This window comes from Saccostrea echinata, unplaced genomic scaffold (assembly GCF_033153115.1).
Source record: "Saccostrea echinata isolate AGI-Se365-2 ecotype Australia unplaced genomic scaffold, CSIRO_AGI_Sech_v1 ptg000025l, whole genome shotgun sequence".
NCBI lineage: Eukaryota > Metazoa > Mollusca > Bivalvia > Ostreida > Ostreidae > Saccostrea > Saccostrea echinata.
Window position 1 is genome coordinate 18259148 of NW_026889774.1, and position 13241 is coordinate 18272388.

The 13241-nt window shown below is 33.0% G+C and overlaps 1 protein-coding gene and 1 long non-coding RNA gene across 3 annotated transcripts in view; both read left to right on the forward strand.

Moving 5' to 3' along the window:
* LOC133192086 (uncharacterized) overlaps positions 1 to 13241 on the forward strand; it is a 427629-nt gene that overhangs the window by 242493 nt on the left and 171895 nt on the right. The window lies entirely within an intron of this gene.
* LOC133192354 (uncharacterized) overlaps positions 1 to 13241 on the forward strand; it is a 34830-nt gene that overhangs the window by 2997 nt on the left and 18592 nt on the right. Inside the window, exons 2-7 of the mRNA XM_061328369.1 lie at positions 1395 to 1564; positions 3908 to 3955; positions 4146 to 4171; positions 4318 to 4443; positions 4819 to 4948; positions 7382 to 7480. Coding sequence (XP_061184353.1) covers positions 1395 to 1564; positions 3908 to 3955; positions 4146 to 4171; positions 4318 to 4443; positions 4819 to 4948; positions 7382 to 7480 — 599 coding nt within the window. The remainder of the gene's footprint in view (positions 1 to 1394; positions 1565 to 3907; positions 3956 to 4145; positions 4172 to 4317; positions 4444 to 4818; positions 4949 to 7381; positions 7481 to 13241) is intronic.

The window sequence follows — 13241 nt, forward strand, 5'->3', positions numbered from 1 at the left end:
TAAAAGCTTACTCCTTTTGAGAACTAAAGCTATCATCTGAAAATTATGTATGCAATATATAAATTTTTGACCTTGGTCCTTGACCTCAAAATTAATAGGAGTCTTATTTAAGTCATATTGTCTAAAGATATATTTCATTCCAAAGCCTCTCAGAGATCTAGAGTTATCACAAGGAAAACAATTTATGCAAGATATGATTTTTTTTCATCTTGACCTTTTGACCCAAAAATCAAAAGGGGACATCGTTAAGCCATTGGGAGTTATGATATAAAATTTCACAGAAAAAGCTTAAAGAAAACTAAAGTTATCATCTGGAAACCATTTTATGCATTGTATGAATTTCTGAACTTCACCTTTGACCCTTTGACTTTAAAATCAATAAGAGTCTTCTTTAAGTTACAAGGAGTTATGATATTAAGCTTCAATAAAAAGTTCCAAGAGAACCAAAGTTATCATCTGGAAACCATAATTTTTTTTCAATATAAATTTCCTACTTTGACGTTTGACCTTGTTTTCAGTATATCAATTTCTGACCTTGACGTTTGAACTTCTGACCTCAAAATCAAGAGGGATCTATTTAAGGTCATAAAGAGTTGTGATTTAAAACTTCATTGCAAACGCTCAAAGGCTTTTTAATATATCATCTGGAAACGAATGTGTTACACAGAGACAAAATGTATGAATATATGACCTTGACCTTTGATCTTTTGACGTTAAAATCAAAAGGGGTCTTCTTCAGTCCGTGATGAGTTGTGATATTAAATTTTATTGAAAAAAGCTCAGAGTTATCTGGAAAATGTTACTTGCGTTGTATTTATTTCCGATCTTTTCGGGAGGGCGTGAGTTCGAATCTCGGCCGCGACTGACCTAAGTCGATGAAAAATGGGTAGCAACTGTTCGTTCGCCATGCGCACGGCACTTTGAAGTGAAAGTTGCTGGTCCTTTGGATGAGACCTAAAAAACCGAGGCCCCGTGTCACGGCAGGCGATGGCACGATAAAGATCCCTCACTGCTCAATGGCCCTGAGTGCCGAGTAAAGGTCAAAATTTGAAGCCCTTCACCGGTATATGGTGACGTTTCTATATAAGTGAAAAATTATCGAATGGGACGGTAAACAACATACAATCATACTGTAATGAAACGTTTAAAACGAAAACTACAGTAACATCAACAATAAAAAGTAATTAATGTATTAAGTTATAATTAACCCATTTATGACACTTCGTAAAATATGGAAAATTGAACCATTTTAAACTATCCACTCCTAAATAATTCCATGCCCGTGGTAATTTTTATTGAAAATCTCTATTATCGTTCATGTGAACACTTTTCAGTTTTTGACAGCCAGAAATCCCCGCTAAAGCAACGTTTCAAGTATATGTTATTTTCTTTAGATAGTCGCAAACCTAGCGACGACCTGCGATCCTCGAAAAGTGTAAGTCCAGATGACGTTTTTGCAGACTGGGCAGAACCTATTGTTGCTTGCGTAAGAAATTTCAAAGGTGGCACACTGATTGTGAACAGCGCACCTTTTAGAGACGCCCTCTTAGAGGCCGAAAGAAATGTAAGTATTTCCATGGTTATACTCATGCCTTAGAGAGCCTGGATATGTTAATGTGATTCCCAGAGTCAATTTGCCTGTGTTTAAGGACAGATAATACAGAGGGGTTTTTTTTCTCAAAAATCATGAAAATGACAAATATCACGTATGTTCATATGTGAAATGGATAAGTTTCATTTTTCATTCAAAATTTATCCTAAATTTTACAGGTTTTAAATTAGAACTAAGAGTTCATAGAACAACGACACATTTTCACCTTTTCTTGGGGGAGGAGGGAGCATGTCCATATGTCGCTCAAAAAAATAAATAAATAAATAAATAAGTTAAAAAAAAATAATAAATAAAATAAAAACAGTATTAATAATGAACAAAGTGGTAATTTAAGAAACGTTTGAAATTGCGACCCTTAACTTTTCCTCTGATATTAGAAAACAAACATCAAAAGTAGGGTTTATGGAGGCTGACATTTTGGACACCCACAGTACTGCTCGTGTAGAGAAAAGTAGTTTTTGGAGAGACGAATGGTGAAAGATAACATTGATTTTCTGATAAACCTTTTATCCGTTCTGAACGAGTAAAGATAATTAGTTAAGCATGATGAAAAAAAAAAAACCAAGATGTGTTTGTAAAACTCTGATGTCCCCGTATGGCAACTCATGGCAAAGGTGAAAGTTTCTCAGATGGAAGTAAAACTCCAAGGTTAAGGTCAGGAGATCAAAAATGTTGGTACCTAAAGAAGGGTCTTGTCTCAAGGAATTTACCTGTGAAATATGAAAGCCCTAGCACCAACCGTTGAAAAGTTATGGCAAATGTTTAAAATTTTTCAAATGTAGGTCAAACGTCAAGGTCAAACTTAATGGTGCCCAAGGGAAAAATGTGTCACAAGAAAAACACTTGTGACAAATGAAAGCCCTAACACCAACTATCCAAAAGTTAAGCCAAGGTTAGGATTTTTTAAAAGTGAGTCAAACTCCAAGGTCAAGAATAAAAGGTCAAAACTGGTGGTGCAAAAGGAAAGGTCTTGTCACAAAGAACACATATGTGAAATATAAAAGCCTTAACACCAGGGAAAGGTTTTCCTAAGTTGTTAGAACTTGTACCAATCCCTTTATATTTATTATACAATAAAATATGTTCAAACTTAAAGCAACTGTCCAAAAGTCAGGACCAAAGTTAAAGTTTTTTAAAAGTATAAGTCAAACTCCAAGGTCAACGTTAAAGGTCAAAATTTTGGTATCCAAGGACAGGTCTTATCACATGAAATACATCTGTGAAATATGAATGTCCTAGCACTCACCGTTCAAAAATAATGGCTAAGATTAAAGTTTTATGAAAGTGGGTCAAGCTTCAAGGTCAAAGTCAAAAGGTAAAAAAAAAAATATTTATACCCAAGGAAAGGTCTAGTCACAAGAAATACATATGGTAAGTACGAAAGCCCTAGCTCCAATTGTTAAAAATTTATGGCCAAAGTTGAATTTTGGTAAAATTTTGCAAAAGCGGGTCAAACACCATTGTCAAGTGGTACCCAGAGAAAGGTCTTGTCACAGGGAATACACTTGTGAAATATGAAAGCCATGGCTCCAACCAATCAAAAGTTATGGGCAAGGTTAAAGTTTTTGCAGACAGACAGACGGACGGACAGGGCAAAAATTATATGCCCTCGAATCTTCGATTAAGGGGGCATACAAGTTATGTGGATGGAAGATATAATTAAATATTAATTGCAAACAGAGAAATGGATACAGCATGCATGTAATATGCATCAAATGTAATATAAACGACTGTAACGTAGTTCACACATTAGATGATTTATGTAAGGCCCTTTAAAAAAACTGAAATCCATATAATAAATTAAATTAATGACATCATTGATAGTTTCAAATGAATGGTTTGCACTACATATAGCTGCTTTATGTACTATAATAAGCAGGTATGTAGATAAGAATGAGGACAGCTTTGATGACGTAGGTCACAAAAAATAGAAATTTTGAATTTTATAAACTTTTAATTTTTATGTCCCCTTAATTGAAGATTCGGGGGCATATAGTTTTTGCTCTATCTGTCTGTCTGTTAATCTTTTTGTCTATTATTCCTCAAAACCTTTAACCTTACCCATAACTTTTGATTGGTTGGAGCGATGCTTTCATATTTTATATGTGTATTCCTTGTGTCAAGACTTTTCTGTGGGTACAAACATATTTGACCTCTTGACGTTGACCTTGGAGTTTGACCCTTTTTTGCAAAATTTTATCAAACTTTTAACCTTGGAGATAACTTTTGAATAGTTACTGCTAGGGCTTTCACACTTCATATGTGCATTTCTGTGCTTGTGATTTTTTTTTACAGTGGGTAGAAACAAACATAGACTACAAGACAGAAGAGGAAAAGCCACAGGTGAGTTCTAGGTAACTGATATATGTTGTATATTATGTTTGTACAATAATGTGATTTTTAAAGGTTAACTAAGAGAGTGATATCTTAAAGTAGCAGTGTTTAACTTAAAAAAAATATTTCAACGTAAATGTAGATATTGTTTTCCTAAATATTCAAAGATAATATGCTGAATGTACTCCATATATTACAGAACATAAAGAAAGGGGACCAATCAAGGCAAGACTTAATTTTATCATAGCTTATACTGATAAATTCTGAAAAATACCTCTGTATCAATTTATAATTGTTTCAAGCCCTGCCACATTTATTATATAATTTATCCATGAAAACATTTTCTTATCTTGAGAATAATTTATTCACAGACAAGAACTTATTTCTGAGTTAAAATCAGAAATAGAAAGGCTAAGGTTGGCAAACCTTGACCTAGAAAGAGAGAGGAGTGCTAAAGTTCTCCCAGTACTCCATCCGATCGAGGTCACTACTGCTAGGTAGGAATGTGAATAATGATAGGTTAATATGATGTTGTTAGTGTACGATCGTTTAAGCCACAATATAGTAATATTATGTGGTTATGTATTTATTTTTTGCAATTGTTCAGGGTAAAATTATAATAATATCCTTTACAGAAATTTTGGCATTTGCTATTCAAAATTTTTGAAGAAGACCTCTTTTAAATTAAACATCCGTGTAAGCGGTGAATATTATTGACCTACTTTTTAGTTGGATAAATAAATTGTAGTTTGTATTATTATGTAATATTGATACAAAGAAATGAATCTTAAAATGTATTTAAATGTAAACAGTTTGTAACATTTTTTAAATTCAAAATTTGCGTTAAAATTATTTCCTTTGTTTTCTGATAGACCCGAAAATGTTGCTGAATTGTTATCAGAAATATACAAAATAGAGTGGCAGCCTGCCTTTGAATTCTTCATTTACAAGAAAAAACTCAGAGAAAGAGAGGCAACGGAGGAACTGCTTACAATTCTGAAGGTTGATTTCCTTCATGTCAAAAACTCATTATTATATACGAATCGATACAACAACGAAAATCGTAAAGTACTATACATACATTTGTGGAAGTACTAGTTAACATGGCGTTGATCCTTATTTGTTGAATGAAAATGATTTTATGCTTGTAATTAGTCACACATATAAAGAGAGAGAAGAAGAGAGAGAGAGAGAGAGCATCGGTTCAAACTGGGTTACAAACGAAGTTACATGTATGGCCCATGAAAAGGACATTTTCACCTTTTCACTGTCAAACAAAACAATGACATCAGCTTATTTCATTTGAAGGTGGAAAAATGATGTACGTCCCAATTAAATTCAGTTGAATTTATCCTACTTTTCTTTGTAAACTCTCGTGGGAAATGAACAGCATAGTCACTTTTGAGTGTTCTGTGTGACGCGAGCATTAGCTCGTTTCCGCCTACTGAAAGTCCACACTATCGATAAAATTGTTATAAAAGAGGCCCATATACCAAAACGCTAACCTGAGTCACCTTGACCCTGCTAATTTTTAGAGAAAGACTCTCTAAAGACTTTTGAAGATTTTTTCCCCTCTTTATCCCTATAAAAAAAATTGACTCTATATTGTGGCACCTTCCTAGATTCAAGAGGTTGTGATTTGACCAGCTTGAATTCACACATTGGGATGCTTTAATATTAACATGTCCAACATGGGTTTGCCTGTTCTGTACAAGATTTTTTTTCTTCTGTACACAGCTAGCATTATGTAAAATCTGATCTCTGATTTTAGTCCCACCCTTACCCCAGGGTCCATGATTTGAATAAGAAAATGAATCAACAAACAGGAATGTTTACATATTGATATGATATAATGATATAGTATAGCCTTGATGCTCTTGAAAAAGATTTTTTCGTACATAATTGTGATCATCTATTGAAGCGGTACCATATTCCTTTGGGCCCTGATCTAAAACACCATGAATCTGTACTAACTCGAGAATGCTTGCACACAAACTTCAGTCTACACTACATGAGGATGTTTTTATATTAATATGGCGCATCATGGCTCGGTCGTTCTAAGAAGAGTTTTGAAGATTTTTCCTATATATACCATGAAAAACGATGATTTCCTATTTCGGCTCTTTTTTAGCTCACCTGAGTTGAAACCCAATTGAGCTTTTCTGATCCCATTTTGTCTGCCGTTCGTCTGTCCATCTGTAAAGTTTTAACATTTTCGACTTCTTCTCAAGATCCACAGGGCCGATATCAACAAAACTTGCCAAAAGCATTCTTGGGTGTAGGGGATTCTTTTTTTTTCAATGGGAGATAATTATTAATAAGAATTGGTGAAAATATGGTGACGTCTTTTAAAAATCTTCTCGAGAACCACTGGGCTAGATGATACGAGACATATAAAATGGCAGCCCGCATGGGTTTTCAAATTCGGACTTTTAATCAGTGAATATTGTTTAATTGTGTTTATGTTAATAAAATTTAAATGGTAAGCATAATTTTTTATGGTAATCATTTTCATTTATGTTCATTTTTCTTTTTGTCTGACCTTTCCCTTTCATGATAAAAACTTAACTGTATGAATTCCAACATAATGTGTCTTATCGAAGAATGTTCATAACATCAAACAGGATAATAGCATTTTGTTTAACATCTCAATCAGAGTATCCGATAGTCCTTTTGTTCAGAAACCGTAACATGTTTAAAATAAAAAGGAGGAGGGTCACTTGTTCAAAATACTCAAGTCAATTATCATGAAAATTTTGAAGGAACTAAGTGGCGGTAAGAGTAGTGCAAAATTTACAACTATATAACTTAGTTACCATATAAATTTTGCATTTACATCAACCCCATCTAACTAAATTCAGAATTTACGACATAAAAGAAACACAATATCATATATTTAATAGAATGTGTTTTCTTCCGGTATATACGTATAAATATACACAGAGATGTGTTCGTCAAATGCCCCTTATAGATTCACACAGTATTGTCTTCACAAATTTTTATCAAAATAGAAAATTTGTTGTTAGTCATACCACCAAATTTTCTTTTTTAATAAAAAATTGTTGGAAGATAGTATGAATAAAATGTCGAGGCTCTTTAGATATTTTTGCCGACATTGTTGGTGTGAACCTTACCTTCGTTAACCCAGCACTATGGTCTTGGTGGTAGTTCAACAGCTAACATCTTGACGCTTAATGATCATCATTTAGGACAAGTACCCGGTATATTAAAACAAGTCGAAGAAAATCATTTCAAACATTATATTAAGTCATGGTAAAACCTTCAACTTTGTTTATATGGAAAGTGTGTGTAAGAGAGTGTTTTTCGGGGAAGGGGGGGGGGGTTAAAGTTTTGCATGTAAATGCAAACACAGTATTTAAACTATAGAAATTTTACCATTAGACCAGCATTTTGAACAGGATTTTTTTTTTACAGGATTGTTTCGAGTTTTGTGAGAGCCTGTCTAGCGAACATCTTAGAGATCTAATGGACACCTTGTTTGTTCCTACTTCAAACCAAAATATACTGAAAAAGGTTACCTTTCAGTTTTTCGCAAATATGAGACTGGGTTATTCATTCTTTGTTTGGCACGAGGTGGCTTTAGAAAGGTCTTAAAAAATTGTTCCGCTTTATATATTTCATTTCCTGGGCCGCTGTTATAATTAGAATTTCTCTTTTGATAAGGGCGGTCATTCAACTGAGCAGTTTCAAATCAAACATAACATAATATAGTATTTTATTTAAAGATAATGATTCAATAAGTTCAGTTGACAGGTTGCTATATTACCGTTGATATATATATATATATAATTACATATATTTGCATATATATATATATATATATATATATATATATATATATATATATATATATATATATATATATATATATATATAATCCTGATTTCTGGATTAGGGGACCAATGCCATGAAATCTGGCTTAAGTAGACAAAATTTATCTTTTTCCCCTATGCTTTGAAATAAAAACCAAATGCATTTTTGTTGGTACTTGGGCTTATTAATTACCATTTTAACGCTAAATTTTACAGAAAACTTGTAGGTAAAAATATACAAAAAAATTGGTCTCCCTAATATTTTGTAACCCTTTCACGTGAGTTAAGGTGACCAGTGTATATTTTCGTAAGTACTAAATCTGGCTTAGGTGGACATTTTTTTTTTCTTACAGTTGTAAGGTTATAGTGAACTAAAATTTAACAGAGAATTGTTAAATGATTCAATTTAAGAATAATATACCGTGGCAGCACAAAATACTTGAAATCTTGCAAGGCACGATAAACAGGAACGCCAGTTACAATATGTACAGCTTCTTGCTGAAGTTTATCAGGCCTTTCAGAGCAGCTGCGGAGATGCTGTTCCATGCTTCTAATGCATATTCCAAAAGTGGCATCGGTCTTACATGTATAAACGTAATACTAGAATACATTTAAGCTAAGAAGTCACGATACGTAACCCTTTTAATTTACGAAAAACTGCAATTTCTTTGGAAGCCTTTTGTATAATACTGTCAGTGTGGTTCGTCCACTCCCCAGGGTTTGAGAATGTAAGTCTAAGATGATAGTGACCAAGAGAAGGATCGATTTGCTGATTATTCAACACTAAGTGCAATTATATATTTTATCTTCATTGCTGCAAAATATTAATAATTTTAGCTTGGTAATTGGGATTAAATTTCACAAGTCGTTTTTAGCCATTCTTCATTTATAAGTCGTGATTGCTCAGCTTTTCTAAATTCTGCACGTTTTGAAAGGTGTTTGACACGAATATGCATCATATGACAATATCCTAGAGGTACCCAATAGACCACCTGGTAGGTCTTGTATATCAACTAAGAAAAGTTGAAGTCCAAGAATAGAGCCCTGGGGAACTCCAGCTTCCGTCCTTCTCACTAAATATACTGAAAATTTATTTTCGATCTGCATGTTGCGATGGATTGAAAAGATAATTAGTCAACAAGGTACCAGGGTAAGAACTTCACCCGCAAATCTATGCTGTCTCTTGTTCTTTTAAACAAACCGTTTCGAATGTCTTGCTATTATCACAAAATGCAAAACAAGTTAATTCGAATTCTTTATTGTTTAACACAAACCATTTATTATGATAAATTTCTTTACACTGCATGGGTGACTGTTTAATGATTTCTTAAAAACCCACATAGGCGCGTAGCTGCCTATACGCAAATATGCAAGTGCATACAGATAATTGTAAAAAAATAAACAAATAAATATAATAAATGAATAAATAAATAAAATCTATGGGAGAGAGAGAGAGAGAGAGATAGTTATTCGAAGAAAAAATCTCAGTACCATCCAACGATTATTCGGATTATTTTGTGTCATACTGCTGCAGAGCGCTTTGAATTTTATATTATCATGACTATATAATAAAATTTGTAGTCCTTTATTAAATCATTGCCAAATTTAAATAAAGCATTCATGAACTTGTATTCGTTCTTTGATACATTGATAATTTTTGATATTTTTTTAAAGATCTTCGAGAAATAAAATTTCAGACACATCCTTGAATGTCATGATCTACTACATGTAGTATATGATTTAAAATACGATATTTTTTGTTAATAATTAACATTAAGTATACAAGTTGTTGAAGGATAGAAAAGAGTATGATACCAAATATCGATTAGATATTTAGCCTAAACTACATGTACACTAAGTTTCCGTAGAAGTATTAACTTTGCGTTAAAACAATAAATATTATGTCTTCTATTTCTAAACAAAAAATAAATGACATAATTTTTATTTTGCAAGAAAATGAATGATATACATGTATTTTGTAAAACTCAGAAACTTCTGGGCCCTCACCAGCAGGCATGTAGTATCGGGGGGGGGGGGGGGTCCCTGCCTATTCTTTTCCAAACCTAACTTTTGACTATTGAAAATGTTCACTGAAAGGGTGGTTGCCCCTTCCACTTTTTGTTGTAGCATAGTTAAACCATGCTAATTTGTTAATATTTTTAATATAGTTTTTTGTGAAAACTGGAAATTAACCCCCACCCCACCCCCTCGTCCTCTTCGTATACTTCACTTTTATTTGGCTACGCACCTGCCATAATGTAGTTTGTATAACAATTTACAAATGTATTTGAACATAATACTCTTTCAAAGATTTTTCCTATGCAGCATAATAAGGATACCGGTATGTAATTAACTTGACGAATTTGTTTTAAAGACAGAAATCACATGAGTATGTTTCCAAACACCAGGGAATTATCCGATACGCAAAAATGTTTCAAATAAAATTTTTTAGCAAACTGCAATTTTATTTCTAGTTTTTAAAATCAAAATATGGCTGAATATGTCGAGAAAAGGCTTTTAGGGATCTAAAATTTTAATGTCAATAGTTTGATACACACAAATAACACTTTAAAATCGTGGAGCGATGACCTAGAGATAGCAAATGTATAGAAAAACGTGTATAAATAAAATTTTGTAACAAATTCAAGGTAAATTTTAGTAAAACAACACACAATATCTGGAAAAAAAAATTTCCCTTTCCTATATCCAAAGAACCCAATTCAACAGTACGTGTTCGCATCAATTATTTATTTATTTATTTTTTTTTTCATTTTCCTGCTGAATCTAATTCAAAAGCGCTATTGGTCTTTATAATTTTGAAATGTATAATATATAATAATGGGTATTTTTAGAGGTACACAATTATTTAAAAGTTGCAAATAGTAGTTTCACATGCGCTAGTTTACTTACAGGCGTAAACTTTTCATGTATGGATGGAGAATTTACTCGTATTTTTGCGATGGGTCCACGTGCACTCTCAAACTGTTTTTCAATTTTTGTAGTTTTATCACGGACAGAGACATTTGTAAATACATCAGTATGATCATGAAGTTTGCTTTTTCGAAGTACTTTGTAAATATACTTGTTAGGACTTCCTAGTTTTTTTTAATGAAATCAATTGATGCTGTATTTTCTAGATAATTGCAATATTTCTATTCTTATCTAAATTTTGTTATGCGTTCAGATGACTGAAAATACATAAGGAGTAAATTTATTCGTATATAAAATTTTATTTGAACCTAGTCTGACTAGATGTAAATGTTGCACTAGGAGTAAAAATACTCGCGTACAAAACTTGCTTATCCCCCCCCCCCCCCCCCCCCGTTTGCATTCGATAAAATACATCAAGGTGCAAATTTTGCATGTATGTAAAATTTGCTCCCTGTCTGTAAATATACGCATGTGAAGGGGGTTTATAATTTAATTTGAACTATGTGAAAGCTTTTTCTTTTTGTGGAAAATCATGTGGCTGATTTTGAACATGAGTAAAATTCATGTAAAAAGAAGACGTTTCTGTTTCCGGTTGCCTTCTACTTCTCAACTCTTCAAAATCAAACGAATGTGAATTATCACCAGATAGAACTCCAAGTGTTCATTATCATGGAAAGGGCGTGTCCCTGATTTGTAGTGGAATCACGTCAGTTCTTTGGCATTTTTTTTTAAATGACACGCGTTCTATTTCCTTTTTTGTGTGTGTGTTTTTCACATAAATTAATAATTTTAATTATATTCATTTTACAAACAAATTGCCATACAAGTAATTAATAAGTTTAATTTTTTGTGTACATTTTATTTACCATTCGGTCTCTAATGCCGCAATTCATTGTCAATGTTAATATGTCATTAAAAAAATAGTGGATACATACTGAAAAACAGAACAGGTACCCTTTCAACTCAAGGAAAAACTTGCTCGTAAAGGTATGGTTGTTATATTATTCACCTACTTACATTATTTGTTTCTTGCAAGAATCGTATTCTGGACTCTATTTAAAAAAAAAAAATAATTTGTGTAAATGTGTACATACGAGTCATTTTATTTATTTATATGTATTTGAAAATTATGTCGGATAAATAACTTTTTCAGCAACCCCTTGACCACTTTCTCGCAGGCGATTTTCCATAATGTCTACAAGTTTTTAGTTAAAATCACTGAATTTCCTTGATTGGCGAAGAATGTAGCTTGTTAAAATCTCAAAGAACACAGTTCTCCCAAGGAACGAATATTTAGTGAGTTGAACAAAAAAAAAAAAACAAAACAAAACAAAACTGATAGCTTTCGTACGGATTAAAAAGACACTTATTACTACATGTAGTACATACATGTATGTACATGTAACATGGCTGATCTATATGATGCAATTACAGTACGGAAATGGGTCGCAACTGAACAAAAATCAAGTCTACAAACTTTACTTACGAGGGGCATAACCGTAATTTTGATATTTTTGATCTAATTATATTGTGTAGTATATAACGGCAAAATTAAAAGGAAGGGTGGGGGGCTGGTCTCCATGTCTCCCCCAGTTCTTACGGGCCTGATATTATGCAATTATTTTTCGACGACTTGAACTGAGAGAACGTTCGGTAGCGATCAAGCGGTGGAAGGTGTCAAAGTAGTCCAGCCCGCCCCCTATTTTCCAGTTATTAAATTACAAGTATGTAATATAGTTAGCAAAGATGAGGAGGGTATAGTATTTTGCTATAGCAAGTTTCCCTTTAGATGCTGGATGCCCCCCCCCCCCCCCCCCCCCCGCTTTTTGATGTTGTAAGGTCCAGCACTGGCAAATTCCAGGATTTGGACAGTAAATCACCTTTTCTTTTTTGCTTGTCAGATAATTTCGGGAAGTCCCCCCCCCCCACTTTTGGTCAGTTTGGTTTTTTTTTCTTTGGAAACTGTTGCTACGAGCCTGCTCTAGATAACTCACGAAAACAAAGAGTCAAATAATAGTTTTTAACCTTTATTCATTTGATCTAAAATTGACAGTTTAACGAAATAATAATATAGTACATGTACCAAAACTGAAAAAAAAAGATTTTTTTTCTTGTCTTTTGCCACCACAGTATTTTTAAGGTCATATGCAATGTACATGCACTTTACAGTGAACCTTCCAACTTTTCAGAGAAAATAATTTAAAATCATGATACCATTAGGTGTTCTTTGACAAAAAAATCAGCATACATTACATGTATCAGGAGTTTTGAAAAAATATCAAATGATGAAAACCCTCGCATTTTTTAAAAGAACCCCCCCCCCCCCCAAAAAAAAAGTTTTATGTGGTATTTCCTCAAAATTTGATTCAGATAAGGTGTGCAACCATTACCAGGTATCATAAAATTGCACAAATATCTTTCAATTACTGGATTTCTTAAATTATAGACAGAAGAAGAAAATATAGTTCAAACTATACTGCGCATGTCCTTAAGCCATATCATGTTAAAGATAACACAAACTTCAGCAAACA